Source organism: Notolepis coatsorum, assembly GCF_963971535.1.
Source record: "Notolepis coatsorum genome assembly, chromosome: 15".
Classification (NCBI taxonomy): Eukaryota; Metazoa; Chordata; class Actinopteri; order Aulopiformes; family Paralepididae; genus Notolepis; species Notolepis coatsorum.
In genome coordinates this window covers 3,826,364-3,847,140 of record NC_140179.1, presented here as the reverse complement: position 1 = coordinate 3,847,140, position 20,777 = coordinate 3,826,364, and the positions used below count along the sequence as shown (strand labels likewise).

Genomic DNA, 20,777 nt, shown 5'->3' with positions numbered 1-20,777 from the left:
TAATGCCGCGGCAGAGCGGCCAATCAGGGAAAACGCGGAAGCACTCGGCAGCACTCTTCGGCTGGGATTAAAGAATAGGCTGCCTGGACGTCCTCCATGCCTACCTCCATGACCTGCAGGAACCTCTCCTCGGAGGGGGGGTGCGTGGCCTGCAGGATCCTCCAGATGTGCTGCGTCTCGTCCAGGGACACCTCCAGCAGGTCGCCCACCATCATCAGCTCCTCCAGCTGGGCCTTGGCCTGGGACGACAGCTCCAGCACCGGGGGCTCCAGGCTGCGGGGCACCAGGGGGGTCTTCCTGGGCTGCTTCCTGGGAGCCACGTCTGGGGGAGGGAGGGCGGGAGGGGAGGTGACCAAAAAAAGAGATTCATTACAATTAACAATTACACAGTGTAATAGGGCAGGGGTTCCCAAACTTTTCAGGCCGGGACCCAGAAAATAAGGCGTCAGAGAGCCGCGGCCCAATGCACATCGTCAGGCTTTTTTTTATTTAAATTTTTTTGCCATGCGACCGATTTTTTAAGCCAAATATCACTTCAATCCTATTAAGTTAGTTCAAGTTAGTTATTCATTTATATGTGCTATTTATGAGAGGGCTAACTTGTTGCAAAATAATAATGATAATAATAATAGCCACATTAAAATACTATTGTTGCTTCGGTTGTTTTCAGCGTTTTATGTGCATAATCAGTTATTTAGTTTGAAATGTTCGTTGAAATAAGTAGATTTTTCGTTTTTGTTTATTTATTAAGTTAATATAAAACCATATAGTCACATTTTAGAATACAATAGAATAGAATTTTAGAATACAACTAGAAACACTGTCCTGGCCTGCTTCTAAGTTCAGTGGCCTGACAAAAAAAAAGAAAAAAATAATTGACTTTTTATTTTGGAAATCATCTCGCGGCCCTCCCGTGGCTGCTCGCGGCCCACCTTTGGGTCGCGACCCCGACTTTGGGAACCACTGTAATAGGGGACCGTCTGTGGGGGGAAAACATCTACTGTCCCTGTGGCGTCTTACTCTGGACACGGGACTTGGAGGTAGTAATAGTCGTATGTTTTTGGCTTTACACTTTGTATGAGTTTGTACTGAACTTGGTAGATCTGCTTTTGGCTTTTCTGCCCCTACATCGTGGAACACCCTGCAGGAAACTCTGAAACTAAACACTCTTAAGTGTCTATGGGTCGGTTTAGAGAACGTTAATGACCAATCGGGTCACGACGATATGTAATTGTTTTAATGTATTCGAAAATGTGCTCTTAATTATTCTGATTGTCTGATGTCTTTATATTTATGAACTGCACTGTGACACTTGCGAGTGTAACATCTCGACGCCACTGTAAATGAGTTTAACTACTCAAGTGTATTTATCGAGTATAAATAAAGATTGAATGAATGTTGTGTTTTCTTGGCGTCTTACTCTGGACACAGGACTTGGAGGCGGAGGAGTAGGCGTGCTCGGCGCAGAAGGAGGGCGTGGTGACCGGCCACATGTGGCTGACCACCTCCTCGGACTTGACGGGGATCTCCTCGTCGCAGAACAGGTAGGGCTTCACCTCGCCGGGGTCCTGGGTTGAGACGATGAGAAGACGTTATTAGTCGCATACAGCAGCGGCCGCGTGAAGAGTCAAGAAGACGTGTGTGTGTGTACGCAGCAGCCGCAGTGCCGCGCGTCTCGGTTACCTTCGTGCCGTAGCCGTAGGTCTCCCTGATGTCCTCGTCCGAGTCCGTCTCCTCGTCGTCGTAGTCCATAGACTGTTGCCGTGGCGACGTGGCTCTGCTGAAGCCCGCCTGCTGGAACGTCTGGATGTGACCCTGAGGGGGGGGGGGGCACACACACACGGTAAGCTCTCACCCGAGGAGACTCCTCTCCAGAGAGCTCTGGACTAGGGATGGACACGGTTACTTGAAAACTAGATTATTTGAAATAAATGTAGGTGATCATTGATATTTTATTAAGGATCTCCATTAGTTATAAGTGCCGTAGCAACTAGCTAGTCTTCCTGGGGTCCACACATAAAAACACACACACAACAACAGTCATCAAACAGTTCATATAGCAAACAATAAAACAGAAATTCATCATAACTAGGCAAAGAATATGAATACAAAATTAAACAAATCAAAGGAATAGACAAAAAGAAACTACAAAATTATAAAATATGAAAAGGAAATGCATAGAAAAAGCATAACGGGGCCAATACAAAACATGCTCAAGGCAAAAACACAAATAGATATATGTGTGATATACGGATGTTTTTTTTTTTACGTCAGCTGCACCCATTCAGCTACTGATTACAGTCGTTTTTGTTGTATATTTCCAGAGCTTTATTCGCATACTGAGACACAACTTACAGCATGAACAGGAAGTACTAAATATCTGTTTACAAGCAGAGGTGGTATTGACTGATAGTGCCATCTAGTGGTAAGGTAAAAGTACTGTATTACAAGAGTTTTTTGGGGGTGTTTGTCGTCTTTATTTATAGTCAGAGTTATGATGATCAGTTGTTTGGTGAAGAAGCCCTTCAGGCAACAGTGTGAGTGAGCTGCACACTTGCGTGGGGGAGGGGGGGGGGGCGTTACCCCTTCAACCACCATGTTTGTAATAGAAAAGTACAACGCCTTCAAAATGTCCATCCCTACTCCTTCTTGCTGCTGGAGGCTCTCTGGGAGATCTTACTAAACAACATCTCTGAGGGGTCTCTGAGATGGACCCTCCTCAGTGCTGGCTCCAGGGTATCGCACAGCTCCATTAGGAGGACAGGTCTTGGTAGCCCCGAAGCGTCCCACTCTAGGTTATTTAAATCTGAGGATGTCTGTAGAATCGAACGCAATCACCAATGATTTCTCACAAATTAAGCCCTAAGAACACGGGAGGGAGCACACCAATCTGGCCCGTCTACAACTGCTTTTCTGAGTTCTTAAATCCTGTTCTTCAGTTGCTATGGCATGCACTCATCTGTGTTTCACTACACACACGAGTGCATGCTTACCAACTGGTCGCCTGTTTTTACCGCAACACTACTATCACCGACATCTAAGAAGGGAGATCCCCCCTTGAACGGCCCTTCTAAGGTTTCTCTCCTCCACATTGCCTGTGGTGCATTTTTTCCTATTGCTAGGTTTTAGTGAGTTTTTACCTTACCTTCGCGTGGTGTATGTCTGGGAGGGTTGCATTCATTTTAAATGTTTTGGACCTTATGGTGTTCTTGTTTTGTTCTTGACTTATTGTGATGTTTCTTCTTGACTTGTTTAAAGAAGACGTGTACGGCCCATGGGGACATCAACGTGTGTCGTCTGGCCTGACAAATAAATTTGATTTGATTTGTTCTTAGCCAAGAACGAATCCCTGATAAGAAACCGTTTGTGAATACCAGAATCGGCCCGAGAACTTCGTAAGTGGAGTTAAGAAGAAATCTTCTTTTTCGTAAGTGCGTTAGTGAACGAGGTCCATTGTTCCTCTGAAAACGTCAAATGGGACCTATATGGTTCTTCATTCTGAGGTACTCAATAAATATAATATTATTTATTCAACGTGTTACCGGTTAGTTTACTTCCTCTTTGGACCGAGATGTTTGAACTCTCTGCGTCGGAGTGTGGAAGAAATAGTGCCTGAACACACAACTTGCTCAGCGATATATAGCCACATGATTGGTGGATGGCTATGTCAATCATTATTGTGAGCCCAACATGTGGAGGTGAGGTGAGGTGAGGTGAGGGTGGTACCTGCAGGTCAGGGTTGGCCGCGGCCTTCTGCAGCTCAGCGTTGATGATCTTCTCCGTCTTCTCCCTGGCAGCCTGCTCCACCATGCGCTGGCTCAGCACCGATAACTTGGCCAGGGCCGACGACAGCTCGTCTGTAGCCAGGGCCTGGCGCGCTCGGTCCTAGTAGTAGGGGGACAAACACGGCGCTTGGGGGATCAGGCAGCGGTGGGCGGGTTCTTTCTACCCGTAAATAACAATATGTATAGTCAAAGTCTGGTCACATGGAACCCAGAACTAGAATTGATTGGTTGATTGATTGATTGATTGAAAATTTTATTAACAGATTGCAGAATGGGTACAATACAGTACGGCTCAATACACACAATTGTTAAGGGGATGCAGACCAGAGAAAGACTTTCGTCTTGTTTACATCAGGGTCCCCCATTTTCAATTCATAGAACTGTTCACAGTCTACAGATCCAGGAAGTCCTTCATTCCGACTTCGACAGCCATCAGACTTTACAATGCATCACTGTGCCTCACTGCATCACTGTACACTCACTGCATCACTGTACACTCACTGCATCACTGTACACTCACTGCATCACTGTACACTCACTGCATCACTGTACCTCACTGCATCACTGTACACTCACTGCACCTCACTGCATCACTGTACACTCACTGCATCACTGTACCTCACTGCATCACTGTACACTCACTGCATCACTGTACCTCACTGCATCACTGTACACTCACTGCATCACTGTACACTCACTGCATCACTGTACACTCACTGCATCACTGTACACTCACTGCATCACCGTGCCTCACTGCGCCTCACTGCATCACTGTGCCTCACTGCATCACTGTGCCTCACTGCATCACTGCGCCTCACTGCATCACTGTGCCTCACTGCATCACTGCGCCTCACTGCATCACTGTGCCTCACTGCATCACTGTACACTCACTGCATCACTGAGCCTCACTGCATCACTGTGCCTCACTGCATCACTGTACACTCACTGCATCACTGTGCCTCACTGCATCACTGTGCCTCACTGCATCACTGCGCCTCACTGCATCACTGTGCCTCACTGCATCACTGTGCCTCACTGCATCACTGTACACTCACTGCATCACTGAGCACAGAGTGACAGTTACCATCTTCCTGGACTCTTAGTTTTGAAATGGCACCGTGCAATATTACACTTACTGTAGACTTCTGTATATTTTTACTGTATATTTTATACTAGAATGTATATTACACATAACATACAAAATGTGAATCTGTGAAACTCTACTATTATTATTATTATCTTATTCTTAGGCCTATTCTATTCTTAGGCAATTTGTTTTGTTATTCTTATTGGTGACTTTGTTCCGTCTAAATGTTTACCGCGAGCGATGTGTCGTCCCCGTGGACGATTAAAGTATTTCTATTCTCTTCTACAGACGTAGACCAGCGTACCTGCCAGCCCATGGCCCTCTCCGTGAGACACTGCAGAGCCCCCTGCTGGACGATTAAAGTATTTCTATTCTCTTCTACAGACGTAGACCAGCGTACCTGCCAGCCCATGGCCCTCTCCGTGAGACACTGCAGAGCCCCCTGCTGGATGATTAAGGTATTTCTATTCTCTTCTACAGACGTAGACCAGCGTACCTGCCAGCCCATGGCCCTCTCCGTGAGACACTGCAGAGCCCCCTGCTGGACGATTAAAGTATTTCTATTCTCTTCTACAGACGTAGACCAGCGTACCTGCCAGCCCATGGCCCTCTCCGTGAGACACTGCAGAGCCCCCTGCTGGACGATTAAAGTATTTCTATTCTCTTCTATAGACGTAGACCAGCGTACCTGCCAGCCCATGGCCCTCTCCGTGAGACACTGCAGAGCCCCCTGCTGGACGATTAAAGTATTTCTATTCTCTTCTATAGACGTAGACCAGCGTACCTGCCAGCCCATGGCCCTCTCCGTGAGACACTGCAGAGCCCCCTGCTGGACGATTAAAGTATTTCTATTCTCTTCTATAGACGTAGACCAGCGTACCTGCCAGCCCATGGCCCTCTCCGTGAGACACTGCAGAGCCCCCTGCTGGATGATTCAAGTATTTCTATTCTCTTCTATAGACGTAGACCAGCGTACCTGCCAGCCCATGGCCCTCTCTGATTCTATAGACGTAGACCAGCGTACCTGCCAGCCCATGGCCCTCTCTGATTCTATAGACGTAGACCAGCGTACCTGCCAGCCCATGGCCCTCTCTGATTCTATAGACGTAGACCAGCGTACCTGCCAGCCCATGGCCCTCTCTGATTCTATAGACGTAGACCAGCGTACCTGCCAGCCCATGGCCCTCTCCGTGAGACACTGCAGAGCCTCCCCCTCCGGCAGCCTCACCGGCAGCTTCTGCAGCGACACCAGCAGCGACAGGATGGTCTCCAGCCGGGGCCGCCGGGAGCGCTGGCACAGCGGGCAGAGGAACTTGGAGTCCTTGCTGTTGCTCTGCCAGCCCGCGGCACCCAGCTTCTTCTGCCCCGAGCCCGTCTTGGGCAGCGGCACGCAGGCGCCGTGGAACCAGTCCTTGCACAGCTCGCACTGCAGCATGAAGCCGCTGGCCGTCTTGCGGCACAGGCAGAACTTCACCTCCTCGATGCGGTCGGCCATGGCCATCTTGGCCAGGTTGGTGGCGCGCAGCGAGTGCACGGCCTCCGCCTCCTTCTGCTCCTTGGCCTTGAAGGCCGCCACCACGGAGGCCGGGTCGCGCACCTCCTCCGGGCCCTCGTCCAGGTCGCTCAGGGCGCCCGGGTCGAAGCCGCCCCGCTCCTTCTCCAGCAGCTCTTTGACTCGCTTCCGTTTGCTCTTGCTGTTGCCGTACACCCGGATGTCCACCCGTGGACTGAGGACCTGGGAGAGAGAACGACACACGTGACCACGTGAGGCGAGAGTGCATGTGGAGTGGTTGTGTTAGGGAAGGAACAAATAAAATAATGTACAAGGGGAAAAAAAGCTTCACGCGTCGTTTCTGATCTGATCTACAATCCTACAACATTAACCGAGCCTCCGGCAGTAAATCCCTTCAGGAACGTGGCGTTTTACCTGGAGCAGTGTGTGCGTGGAGGAGGTCCTACCTGGAGCAGTGTGTGCGTGGAGGAGGTCCTACCTGGAGCAGTGTGTACGTGGAGTTCTTCTTGAGGAAGGTACGGCCGGTCCTCTCCCTCCAGGCTCTGGCCGAGGCCACCTGGGACTCCACCTGGGCCAGGGGGTCCAGACGCACGGGGATGGAGCGTCCGCGCCCGAGCAGGCTCTCCAGCTGCTCCAGGTAGGCATAGCTGCTGCCGCTCTGAGGGCGGGGAGAGAGCACAGAGGGGGGGGGTCACAGATATCATTGGGGTTTGAAAGCATTTTTATCGGATCTTAATCCAGTATCGAATCCTTTCAAATCCTGTATTGAATCTCAAATCCATTTTGTGTGCGTGCGCGCTCAGTTCAGTTGTCGTCTGACTCTCGCACGATGTTGACACTCAGTGCCTATAAAGGCCTCTACATGCTACAGCAACTTCAAAGCAACTTCAACACAACATCAGCGCGATTTCAGCGCGGTTGTTGTTTAGGGTCTTGTAGACTGTGTTGCTTGGACGTTGTGTACATGTCCCCCAAATCTAACCTAAACAACTGTTGCGTTGATATTGCGTAGCAGTGATTGGTTGGTTAGTGAATGGGGGCGGGGCTGTCATAGAATAATATTGGTCTCGCAGAGAATACCATCCGCCATTGTTGTAGCCAGCCAGCGTTGATGCTAAATAATTAGCGTCACATAGCTGGCCTTTTTCTGAAAACCCAAGCACATATTGTTCCATAGCATACGCCTTCAGTTGATCATGACAAATCCTCTCTTACCTTGACGATTAAAAAGCCTCCATAATTTAGTAAATAAAGCTGTAGCCAGCCAGCTAGCATTGGTGCTATACAAAATGCTATCCACATTAGCTACATAGCTAACCAACTAAATACAATGGTATCCTGAGGTAACTTTAACGTTAAATACAACGTTTGCTAGTCGAAATGACTGGACACACACAGGGACAAGTTAAACATCAATCAATTAATTTATTCCAATAGGTAGTTTGAGCTGCATGTGAGCCGAGGTCCTCTCCATTGGAAACTAATGATGTTACAATCGGTAACGTTAGCTCGAAAAGCACAGAAAGTTAAGCTGCTAGCAACAGACACTATAACACTTCCGGTCGGGGATTTCAAAATAAAAGAGAGACGTCTAAAATCACCGGAAATACGTTTATTTTGTACATTATCTAACGTTAACACGAACCTAAACTAACTTTAGTTAAACTAACTTTGCGCGTCGATGTTGCAGAAGCATAAAGGCAGAGTGTCTAAAACACTGTTGCTTTGTCGATGTTGTGTTGCAGTTGCTTTGAAGTTTCTGTAGCATGCAGAGGCCTTAAAGGCTCCCATCGGCACAAACTATATCCGTCGACGTCTTCCTGTTTTTCAAGATTCCCGTCACCAGGAGCATAAACAACAAGTCTTCCAGCTAGAAAGCTAAGCTACACTCATGGTGGAACATTTTGATGAAGAAACTTTTCTCCCCCAACGCTATTTTTCAAGTTGCATTTTGGGCTCAGCACCTCCTCGGACGACTGCGATTGGTTTAAGAAATAGAAACAATCCAGAACACCCCACCTCCTAGTCAGGGGTGTAAAGTACTTGAGTAATTGTACTTTGTTACAATACTTAAGTACTGTTTTTGGGGATTTGTACTTTACTCAAGTATTATTAGGTTTGTATACTTGTACTTTTACTCAATTACATTTCAGAGGGGAAAAAACACTTTTGACTCCTTACATTTAAAATGCAGACCTACAAAGTACAAATCTCCAACAATCCAATTTTTTTTTATTAGTATATTTGTTTCTCTGGCCGAACTAACGCTTATTAATCCTGCGGCTGCACTTTAGTTAAAAACAGCCAATCAAATCCCCATCAATGGAAAATTAACCCGCCCATACCCATGCCTTGAGCAAGACTAGAAAGCGGGGATCTTTGATTAAACACCTGCTATGAGACGAAAAAAAGTTTTGACTTTTACTTTTTTAAAGTAGAAACTTTTTTACTTTTACTGAAGTGTGTTTTTAGCCAGACACTCAGATTTTTACTTGAGTACGATTTTGAGACGGTACCCATACTTTCACTTAAGTATAATTTCTGGGTACCTTTTACACCCCTGACTATAGCACAGTGGCCACAGTCTTAACCCTTTCACTGCCGCATTACCAAACGGTTAACCCTTTCACTGCGACAACACACAGAAGGTTAACCCTTTCACTGCCACATGACAGCAGGTTAACCCTTTCACTGCCACACTACAGAAGGTTAACCCTTTACTATCACACTAGTCTCAAGGCGAGCACAGAAAGACTCAGAAGAAGCTTCTATCCCCAGGCCATCAGGCTGCTCAACGAACAATGAACACTACACAACAACAACCATCAAACGCACATAGCACACACATCCACACGCACACACTCACTTTAAACAAACACACTGTAGCACCCACTCCCCACACTTTATAGCACACACTCACTTTAAACAAACACACTGTAGCACCCACTCCCCACACTTTATAGCACACACTCACTTTAAACAAACACACTGTAGCACCCACTCCCCACACTTTATATTTATTGATGAAGGATTGCACTACAACTCGTACACCTTACTGTAAATTATACCTAAATTGTACCTCATCCCATTTCTGCTTTGCACTATATAGTATTGTACATTAGTACACTGCATAGTATTGTATATTATATGGTAACTCAGTTACGTCTATTCTGCATCGAACATTGTACATATGTCTATACTGAACACTGTGACCTCATTTTCTACTTCTAATTTACATGCTATACTATGTTATTTGATACTATCTTGTCTAGCACAGTCTCTAGAGCGTAACAGTAAGAAGCATTTTGTATGAAAGTATTCTGTACTTCTGTATGACAACTATTAAAGAAACTTGAAACTTGAAAACACTACCGACGGGCAGTGATGCGTTCCTCATGGGACGGGGTTGCACGCAGTGCAGCCAAAGTTTTGTGAGCAGAAGCGCGCGCACGCACACGCACAGATGTGCATGGCACGCGCGTGTACACAGGAATGCGCTGCACTCGCCAACTCGCTATAAGTACCCACCTGGGCCACTTTGCATATCAATAGCGCCGGTCGTCAGGTGTGTTAAATACGTTCTCAGATACATTCACACAGAACTTGTGAATGAAATGTGTTACATTCCATTCGTAGAGGCAATTAGGCACCGTCTTTAGTCTGTGCTTAAGCGAGGGAACATTTATGCGCATGCGCGGGAGCGCGCATGGCGTCATTAGCGCGCGTGCAATCGGTGTCGATATGAGGAACGCAACACTGCCGACGGGACTGCGTTAAGAAGTCTTAAATTCACATTGACATTATAAAGCCCTTCCTGCCGAGCGGCGTGTGCCGTGTGTCTCGCCAGCCCAGTACCTGGATGGCCTCCACCTTGGAGGTCCACTCTTTAGCCTTGTGCAGGGCGTCCCTCAGGGCCAGGACGTTGGGCAGGTAGGCCGGGATGTTCCTGGCTTCCAGCACGATGCTCTCCAGGGTCACCAGGCTGTGCCGAGGCCTGCGGGGGGGGGGGGGGGGAGCACACACACACACGCACAAAGATGTGTTAGGACTAGAATCACATGAAACACACTAAATGTACAGGAACAATGCAGAGACGTATCAAAAGGTATTTCCCATAGTATACATACTTATACGTGGCGGCCCCAACATAATATCAGATGGATCCCCACCATAATATCAGAGCGATCCCCCCACCATAATATCAGAGGGATCCCCACCATAAAAGGATTTACAACCAAGTTCCACAGAACAAGAGACACACGTGGTGCGATGACAACAGGCCCCCTCAGGTGTGTCCCCTCACCTGGCCTGTAGACAGGCGCGGGCCTTGTCCTCCCATCTCTCAGAGACAGTGAGGATCTCCTGCAGCTCAGCCATGGCCTTCTCCACCGCGTGGTGGGGAGCCAGACCCACGCCAGAGTCGATCAGCCTCTTCATCAGCTCCAGGGTGACTCGGTGGGGCTCTGCCAGGGTGACGCGCACCTTAGGGACCACCAGAGGGAGACAACACGGTTCAGATAGATGGTAGAGGTGGGGGAAAAAATAGAGGAATATATCACAATATTTTGCGTGCTGATGTTATATCGATACAGTGACGGCAAGTATCAATATATATTTATATATTTTTAAGACATTTTCTAAAACATCGTTGTTGCTCGACAATCCCATTTTACTGCAACAACAACTATTGGAAAGAGGTGAACAGACTTATTATTAGATAGACCAGATGATGTATATAGATTTTTATTGCAGATGTTAACAAAGTTTTCCATTGGAGAGAGCATTTGCAGTTTGCAATATATCACAATATCATGATATTATAATATTGTGACTCTAGCATAGTGATAATATCATATAGTGCGATTATTGTAGACAATATTGCGATTTGCAATATAATAAATAAATGGTGTCGTCACGAGTCTACTTTATTGGTCATCAAGGAAAATGCAGATTACAAAAAAGATTGCAAAAAAGATTACCGTTTTGAAACGTGTATTTAACTCAAACATGCACATTTATCCACATGCCATTTTTATTTAACAAAGACAGTCACTAGCAACCTGCCCCAACAGCCTCCCAGAGATACTTACTTCTCTCCTGGGTGGCTGGTGACATGTTTGTTTACATCCCTGAATCACATGCACTACGGGGAGAACAGGACCCAGGAAGCCAGAACAACGTTTCCGAACATAACGTCACACAGTTCGAGCTACGCACACGCTTCGCTCGCTGACGTTAGATATAGTGATGCACCGATGTGAAAATTGTGGCAGATACCGATAACCGATATTAATATTGCTGTTCTGGCCGATACCGATATTTACAGATGTCGATATCTCTGTATAGAAAACACTTTTTTATGATAATCAAATAAAGAGCTATTTTCCAAAACGCATAATTTTTTTTACTTTTGTAACTTATTTTCAGAAATGACTGATATTTTGAAACTATTTAAGGCCAAAACATGTAAAAAAAAATATATATATATATATAAAAAAAAAAAGGAATATATATATATATATATTTTTTTTAATATCGGCCCTATCTTGATATCGGACCGATACCGATGTGTAAAAAAAACTGCCATATCGGCCGATATTATATCGGCGGCCGATATATCGTGCATCACTAGTTAGATATAGCAGTGTGTTGATGAGAAGGAGGCCGTCTGCCAACAAAGATGTTTGTTGTTTCAACAAATGGATTCACAAAATGGATCACCATTCAAACGTTATTGAAGACTCCCCCGTGACCTTTTTTGCAGTTATATAATTGCACAGGCAGACATTGCGATTGGATTATAATCACGCCGCACTAATTCCAGCCCTAATAAGTAGATAGACCCTAACAAACAGAAGATGTAGTAGCACAGTACACCAAGCAGGTGGCACTGTTATCCTGTGACCTCCTGATTATGGGACGGCCTCTCGGACCACCACCAAAGCTACACCCACCCACCCACCCACCCACCCACCCACCCACAGAGCAGTGCTGGTACCTCATCGAGCCAGCGAGCCTGCTGGAGCTCCTGCTTCAGCCGGGGCAGCTCTGGGAGCTCCACGTCCAGCCCGCCGCCCAGGTCCAGCAGGGACTGCAGCTTGGACGAGTCCGGCATCTCGTCAGCCAGAGCCACCTGTGCCCGCTCGTGGAACTCCTCCACGTTCTCCAACAACTCCTGCAGGGGGGGGGGGGGGAGAGAGAGAGGGGGGGGGGTAGTAGGGCAGAAAGGGGAGAGATAGAGAGAGGGGGGTAGAGAGAGGAGAGTGAGAGAGGCAGTAGGGCAGAAAGGGGAGAGATAGAGAGAGAGAGGGGGGGGGGTAGAGAGTGAGAGAGGTAGTAGTGACAAAGACCGGTCTAATGAGGAGATGGACCACTGTAGTCGTTTTCACGGGGTTCCCACAGACATTGCAAAATGAAATTCAAGGACTTTCAAGTATTTTCCCAAGCACTATTTTTCATTTTAAAAGGGCATTTAAAAGGATATAATTCACTTTTAAATGCTTTTTTTTATTTTTATTTTTTTTATTAATGGGAAAAATATTGGGATCCAATATTTATGGTTTAACCCCAATTTCTGACAATTAGTTACACTTTAAATAAATTTACAATTTTATCATGGATGGACAAAACTTTCAATGCGAATGGTTGATTTGAATTTCAAGAACTTTTTAAGCAGCTTGTTAAAAAATGGTCAGTTTTCAAGGAATTCCAGGCCTTTTTTTGGTCAAAAATCAAGCACTTCAAGGACCTTGTGTGAACCCTGTTTTCAATGGGGAAACATGGTTGTCTCTCTGATCTTTTTTGTAGCGCAGTATTGTGTGTTCTGACACAAAACACATTTCTGTATCAACATACAATAAATAATTATCTTATCTTAATATAAATTACAATAATACAATAAAATATAGATAATACAAATATCAGAGTAGAGGTAAAGAACAAGATACAATATGAATACAAAAGAAATAAAACAAGTCAGCAGGAAGGGTACAACTCTTTCAGCTGAGTAACAATGTTCATCAAACAGTGTTGAAACTTGGGTGCTGCAGTGTTGCGTGCATAGTAGTAGAGACATATTAGTATACTAGGAAGAGTGCATGATAGTATAAGACAGAAGGTATTTTCTTTTCATTTCAGATATTGATTGAAGAAGTGTGCCCATTTATACCACTAGATGGCAGAAGTGTTTAAATTACTCAGACAAGAAGTAGGTAGAGTGCGTGCCTTGTGTGTGTGTGTGTGCGTGTGCGTGCGTGTGTGTGTGGGGACAGACCTTGATTTGCCGGGCCTGGCCGATGACGCAGGGCAGTCTGTAGAGCTGCTCCACGAAGGCCTTCAGCTCCTCCACCGTCAGCTTGTTACGCCCACGGCTGCCCCCCTCCGGACGCAACCGGCTGCTGCAGCGACAGAGAAACACACGACCGGCTCAGTCACACTGTTACTACTATATATACACACTATGTATCATCGATAGAATATACTGCCGTTCTATTATTATTATTTTTGATCAACTTTTTTTCTCCTCCTATTTTTCTTGTATTTTCCTCCCATGCCAATTTTAGTCGTTACGCCAAGTCCCCCCCTCCCCTTCCACGTCATTTTTTTTCGTAGTCGCAGTTTGCGGAGACACTCTCTGATTGGCCACTGACGTTTCTGGTCATGTGACATGTGCGCCCAATCGTGTGACGCCTGTTTCTTTCACCGGTTAAGCTTAGGCACTCTTTCGAAGTTGGTTAAGGTTAGAGTTTGTCTTAGAGCGTGGCGATAGAACACCAGCCCTGATTCCAAACTCTAACCTTAACCAACTTCGAAAGAGTCGCCTAAGCTTAACCAGTGATAAACTAGGCGTTAGGTAGTTTGCTGCTGGTCGAGGCGGAAATGGGCAAAGACACAGCTCGTCACGCGATTGGGCGCACATGTTACATGACCAGAAACGCCAGTGGCCAATCAGAGAGCGTCTCCGCAAACTGCGGCAAAAAAAAAAAAAAAAAAAAAAAAAAAACGCTCCCCTTCCTGGTCGTTACTCGCATTTGCCCCCCACTGGTTGGTCTAGGGAGCCCTGAAGTCTATCACATGCTTCCTCCGATACATAGGAGACGGCCAGCTGCCTCTTTTCACCTGCCAGCGAGGACTCTCACTGGGGAAGTGTAACGCGTGGGAGGCTCACACTACCTCACCCAGATCCCTCCCTCGCTGTGCAGGCGCCCTGACCGACCTGTAGGAGTCGCTGTTTACAACGACCAGATTACCGCCCACCGGCTTCCCTCCGGTGGGTATATGGTCGGTCTACTAACCTGTGCCTCTGCTTGCGGCTGAGGAGAAGCTGGGCGACAGAGGAGCACGTCTCCGCCTCCTTCACCATCTCCCTCAGACGCCGGAACAGAGTGTTCTCCGGGTACTTCCTGTCCTCCGCGTCTTCCAATAACACCTTCAGCTCTATCAGGTCTGAGAGACAAAGACAGAGAGACAGAGGGGAGAAGATTAAAGGGGAATACCACCCAAATTAAGAATTTAAATATGTTCAGTCTATATCTGTTCTGTTCCATTGACAATGAATGGGAGACTGATTTTGTGGATCCACAGAATGTTTGGGGGGTTAACTTAGGATTCTGATGACATAAAAGTTCAAACAAATTATTTTATTTTTGATTTGTTGACCAGTCTTGTCCTTGTGGTCTGTCCTACACTTGTACTGTGACTATTATACTGTGACTATTATGATAACTTAGTGCTACTTCATTGTTGTTGTGTTGCTACTCTCCACACACTACACCAGGACTGTGATTGTAATTTAGAGCTATTTGATTTGCACACACTACATGCTTTGTTATCGTTATGTTATAGTCTAGAGCTATTTATCAGTGATCTTGCTGCCATTGTAGTGCCACTCACAACATCCACACTGATAGCTGTATTGTAATTGAGAGCTATTAACGGAACATAGACCAATCTCGGTCACTCTCTTTGTCTGGGAACGCCCCAAACCAAATTCGGTCACGCCCCATTTTGCGCGACATCCAGGCTTTTTTTTTTACCGTCAGCGTTTGGGAATTTCATGCCGACAGGTAGGTGAAGTGAAATTGTACTTATTTTAGAATATATATATCAAATTTCATGAGTATTCATCTATATTTAGTCATCTAAAGACTATTAGATATGAACGTATGTACCAGTAAAAAGTGGGAATCTCTAGAATGTGTTTTGGGCGACGGTGTTTACAAGTGTGCGGTACGGGTAGCCTCTCTAATCAATTTAACGTTATACACAACACTTTCTGGTGTCAGTAGATGGCAGCATTGGTTTAAAAGGTGAAAATGTTATGACTACAAAATGACTACAAATCCCAAGACCTTTAGCACCTAGTTGTTCACAGGTCAGCACCGGATTAGGAAAACGTGATCTGAACACGCAGCGTTAAACTATTAATGCGACCTGCATATAGTGACCGAGAATGGTCACCTAATTATCTTAACAAAAGTGCATCATTAGCATTATGTTTGTCGTCTAAAGGGGAACATAATGGTACAATTTAAGATTTTAATGTTATCCGCATATAAAAGGACAAATAAAACATCGTTAATTTGTAAGAAACCTCAATGAAAACGGTGCAGGGTAAATTATATTCGCTATCGTTATGAAAATGTGATGGAATCCTATAAAAATGTGGACGCATTTGGTCACCGTGACGTTATATTGTTGTTTACGCTGCCATTTCTACCGTTTTTGTTGTGTTGTCGTCCTACTTTATTGACGATAACGCCACAAGGCAGAGGAGCCACAACACAAGACAATGGATGACGTGGCGAATTAAACGGGATCTCCGTCATCCTACCTTTCTTGTTCTTGTGGTCTGCGGCCAGCGCCTCGCTCACCCTCTTGGCCCAGGTGTCGTATGACTGAGCCCGCAACTTGACCCCGTACAGCATCGACGGGAACTCATCCAGGTCGTACCGATACCTGGAGGAACACGGCATGGAGGGGGGGGGGGGGGGGGGGGGGGGGAGAAACACTGACATTAGAGGCGGTATGGAGCTCAGATCTTAGGAAAAAACACACATATATATATATATATATTTTTTTTTTAACTTCATTTTTTAGCGTTTATCGCTTTTCTGGTCAAGCATGACTGACAGATGTAGGGTGAAACGGGAGGGAGAACAGGGGAAGACATTCGGCAAATGACGGCGGGTCCAGGAATCGAACTCGGAGTCTACCAGATCCGTGACGCAGCACGGTATTCCCCGACGCTTTCGCGTCGAGGTACATGGTGAGCTACTGGAGCTCCCCGGAAAAAACACATTTATTTATATTTAAAATGTTTTAGAGACGTTCCCGAGAGCCAGTGAAGGGATTTAGCTGAAACAATGTTCAGTGAACAGTCTCCTCTCCATCATGTCATGTCAGCAGCTTGCACACGTTGCAATGTCCACACTCGTCTCCGAGAGGTGGTTGTGTGGCTGGTTTGGTTTATTTTATATAGAAGATTTGACATGCAGGGCTTTAGTAGAGTGTTAGAAAAAGTAAAACAACTCATTGGTTTTCAGAAGGCTGAGTTATATACACAGTACCTAGCAGCTTCCAAACTACTTTCAAGTCTCATGGAGCATTTCCCTCCCCTTTTCAACATCAATGGCCATTAAAATGTGATATCGGAAATTATCTGTATCGGTTTTCATTTATTTATATATTTATTTAATCTTTATTTACCCAGGCAAGCCAGTAAGAACACATTCTGAATTTCTTATTGTCAAAAGTATGCATAATGTTGTGTTAATTCCGCGACAAGAGATATGTAATGTTAATTACCTGAAATTATTCCGTTTTTTGGGGGGGAAACCCTGCATATATTATCGGTATCGGTTGATATCAGTATCGGAAATTAAGAGTTGGACAATATCGGTATAGGTAAAAAAGCCAATATCGAACATCCCTAAATGCCAATGATGTTGATGTTTCTGCATTGTACTGTATATTGTATTGTAACTCAGTTAAAAAAAAAAATCCTACTCTGTATTGTATATATGTATATTGAACACTTTTGTTTATACTTGTTTGCGTACTTTTGACTTTCTATTTTATACTTATCTATTTTTATCTAGCACACTCTCAGGAGCAAAACAGAAAAAAGCATTTCATATAAAAGTATTCTGTATTTTTGTATGACAACTAATAAAGAAACTTGAAACTTGAGTGTGAATGGTGTTTAGTAAGGTGAAGGTAAGAGATCAGCTACACACACACACACACACACACACACACACACACACACACACACACACACACACACACACACACACACACACACACACACACACACACACACACACACACACACACACACACACACACACACACACACACACACACACACACACACACACACACACACACACACACACACACACACACACACACACACACACACACACACAACATTATTGTGTTTATTATTATGGCCTATTCCCGTTTTATTTTTACTTATAATTTTACTATATCTATTGTGCTATATTTAATTTAGTTTATATCCCATATAATTCTATTCAACCTCTTATACAGTCGTACAGCCCTGGCCTATATTTGATTTCATAAATATATTATTCTATTGTGCTTAACTTGGCTCATATTTCATTCTATTTTACTCCACCACTTTATTGTATCATCTGTCTGTTAATGTCTGTCCGCTAATGTCGCACCAGTAACGTCCAAAGCAAATTTCTTGTATGTGAAAAGTATACTTGGCAATAAAGACCTTTCTGATTCTGATTAGGTAAAGACAGGGGGGCAATCTCCGGTAATGGTGAGAAGTCAATATTAGACTGGTATGTCCTTCAATAGAGCCATATGAAATCCGCGATCACGGAATCGCGGACGGAATCGCAGAATTGAGCAATAAAAATGGAATCAACTGTTAAAAAAAATATATATATAATTTTTTTTTTTTTTTAATGTTGTGGGACTTGTACAGCACTTTGTTCAACTTCGTCAGTGCTGTAAAGTTTAAACCTTTTTAAATCTTAGACAAACAAAACACTTTTCTTTCATGAAATATTGTAAGCCGTCATTTGTTCTTCCACTGGTTGTTCTCCCGTTCTCTGCCAGAGATCATTGTTATTACTGATGGTATCTGGCCAGTGGATGTTCAGGATCCGCCTCAGGCGTCTGTTGTTGATGAATGACTGCACTCTAGTCATTGTGATCTTGGTTGTCCTCCTCCACGTCTCTGATCCGTATAAGGAGTACTGGCTTGATGTTGGATTTGATTTGAATAGTCTGACCTTTGTCTGCTGACTGATTACCTTGGAGCTCCAGATGTTCTTTAGTTGGATGTGATGAGGCCCTTGCCTCGCTGATTCTCGCTACAGATTCTTACAGAATACAGACAACATTATAGTCTAATTATACACTTTTAAAATTTTAGAATTTTTTTGCAAAAAACACAACAGGAGGAACACAACTGCGTATCTAACGGCGCCAAACGTGCAAGAACTACAATTTCCATTGTACATTTCAAGTCTCTGGAGAAGGCTGTGTAGCGCAGAGGACAGCTGCGTTACCAAGTCGAAGTAGTCTAAACAATAGACAGAGAATACACTGCTGGAGTTATAAACTCATGACTACCTGACTCTGACTGTATTTCAGCGGCGTCGGCTTCCTGTTCTGTGAATGTTGCGGCGGCAAACGAGGCGACACAGGAACACCAGCGTAGTAGATATATCGAGAGCCATATGGAATCCGCGATCACGGAATCAATAAAGCAATAAAAATGGAATCAACTATAAAAAGAAATATTTTTTTTTCTTTTTATTTTTTTTATGTTGTGGGACTTGTACAGCACTTTGTTCAACTTTGTAAAGTTTAAACCTTTTTAAATCTTAGACAAACAAAAACTTTGCTTTCATGAAATATTGTAAGCCGTCATTTGAGGCTTTATAAAAGCAGCACAATGAACACAAATCTGTCAGTGCCGAGTCCGACCTCATCTTAAATAACAAACAGCATTGCTTGTTGTAGTTAACAGAGACGCAGAGTTGATTTTGCAAAAAAATATATATATATCATTTATATTTTTTAATAATCAAATTTTATTTTCATATTCGAATCCCATGCCCATCGAACGAAGCTTCGAAGTATTTAAGACAGCCCTATTAAATGGACTGTTATATCTTATTAAATTGTGGACATTTATTCATTCCCACTTATTAGACACTATTTCTGATGGTAAAATGAGCGTAAAGCAAAATACAGAATTCTGAAATATTAAAACGGAAAAAACTGAATTTGGAAAAAAATAAAATGGAATTTGGAAAAAAATAAAACGGATTTCATATGGCTCTATCACCTTCAAGAGTCACGTCGTGGTCTAAATGCTGTTTCAGAGTACATTTCTGATCGTTGCACTGCCCTACCGTCGGTCTGGGGATATTGTAGAACTACCACATGCCTCCCCTGATACACGTGGAGTCACCAGCTGCTTCTTTTCACCGTGTGAAAACGTGTGCAGAGGTTCACACCGTCTCCCCCAGACCCCCTCCCTGCTGCAGGCACGACCGACCAGTAGGAGACGCTATTGTAATGACCAGGACTCATACCCCATCTGCTTCCCAGCCGCCCCCCGTGCTAAGAATAGACACACTGTACTGGGTTAGTCGGGGTTCCTCACCGGAGACACCTGTCACCCAGAGGGCAGTCGCAGAGCTCCGCGGCGTGGTGAAGGCAGACAAGCCGGTCTGGACTGCAGGAGCACGTCAGCGCCGACAGGAAACAGGTGGTCTTGCACTTGTGGCACTGGCGCTCGTCATCGGGGACCAGCTCAAACACCTCCTGCTCCGAGGACAACACCCCCTAAAGGCCCGGAAGAACAACACATGGTAAGTAACTCAATTGCATTGTATGATTTAGAGCCCGACGGATACCTGATTTTTGGTCAGGTGAGGATACCGACATTAGGGAGTAAAACTAGGGAGATATTAGGGAGATAGACTGTAAGGATCATACGGTATGATCGACAAGATAGACTAAGGATCATCCGGTATGATCAACTAGATAGCCTGTAAGGATCATAGAGTATGATCAACTAGATAGACTAAGGATCATATCATAGGCTATGATAATCTTGTTGAAAATATTCCAAGGCCCCTAGAGGACCCCCTACACAAGACGTCTGGCTACTATGTAGACGCAACTCACTCTATGGGGTTATAGCATCAAACTATGTGCCAAGTCTCATCCTAATTTAATCAGAACTGTAGGAGGTATGGCTGAGGACGCGCGCGCGCACGCACACACACACACACACACAACAGGAGTGACTACACTACCCATAACAGAATGATAGAACACATTCAATTGTACAAGGTTTTACACAAAATGTATTGATGTCATGGGGAGGTGC

At 44.9% G+C, this 20,777-nt stretch overlaps 1 protein-coding gene across 1 annotated transcript in view; it reads right to left on the bottom strand.

Annotated features, from left to right (window-relative positions):
- Window positions 1–20,777, bottom strand: part of kdm5a (lysine demethylase 5A) — a 64,484-nt gene that overhangs the window by 13,581 nt on the left and 30,126 nt on the right. The window contains exons 15-27 of the mRNA XM_084330347.1: window positions 20,046–20,227; window positions 16,218–16,342; window positions 14,680–14,830; window positions 13,659–13,782; window positions 12,384–12,560; window positions 10,689–10,867; window positions 10,241–10,379; window positions 6,864–7,043; window positions 6,041–6,607; window positions 3,727–3,885; window positions 1,684–1,815; window positions 1,421–1,568; window positions 105–322 (exon numbers count right to left, since the gene is read on the bottom strand). Coding sequence (XP_084186473.1) covers window positions 105–322; window positions 1,421–1,568; window positions 1,684–1,815; window positions 3,727–3,885; window positions 6,041–6,607; window positions 6,864–7,043; window positions 10,241–10,379; window positions 10,689–10,867; window positions 12,384–12,560; window positions 13,659–13,782; window positions 14,680–14,830; window positions 16,218–16,342; window positions 20,046–20,227 — 2,481 coding nt within the window. The remainder of the gene's footprint in view (window positions 1–104; window positions 323–1,420; window positions 1,569–1,683; window positions 1,816–3,726; window positions 3,886–6,040; window positions 6,608–6,863; window positions 7,044–10,240; window positions 10,380–10,688; window positions 10,868–12,383; window positions 12,561–13,658; window positions 13,783–14,679; window positions 14,831–16,217; window positions 16,343–20,045; window positions 20,228–20,777) is intronic.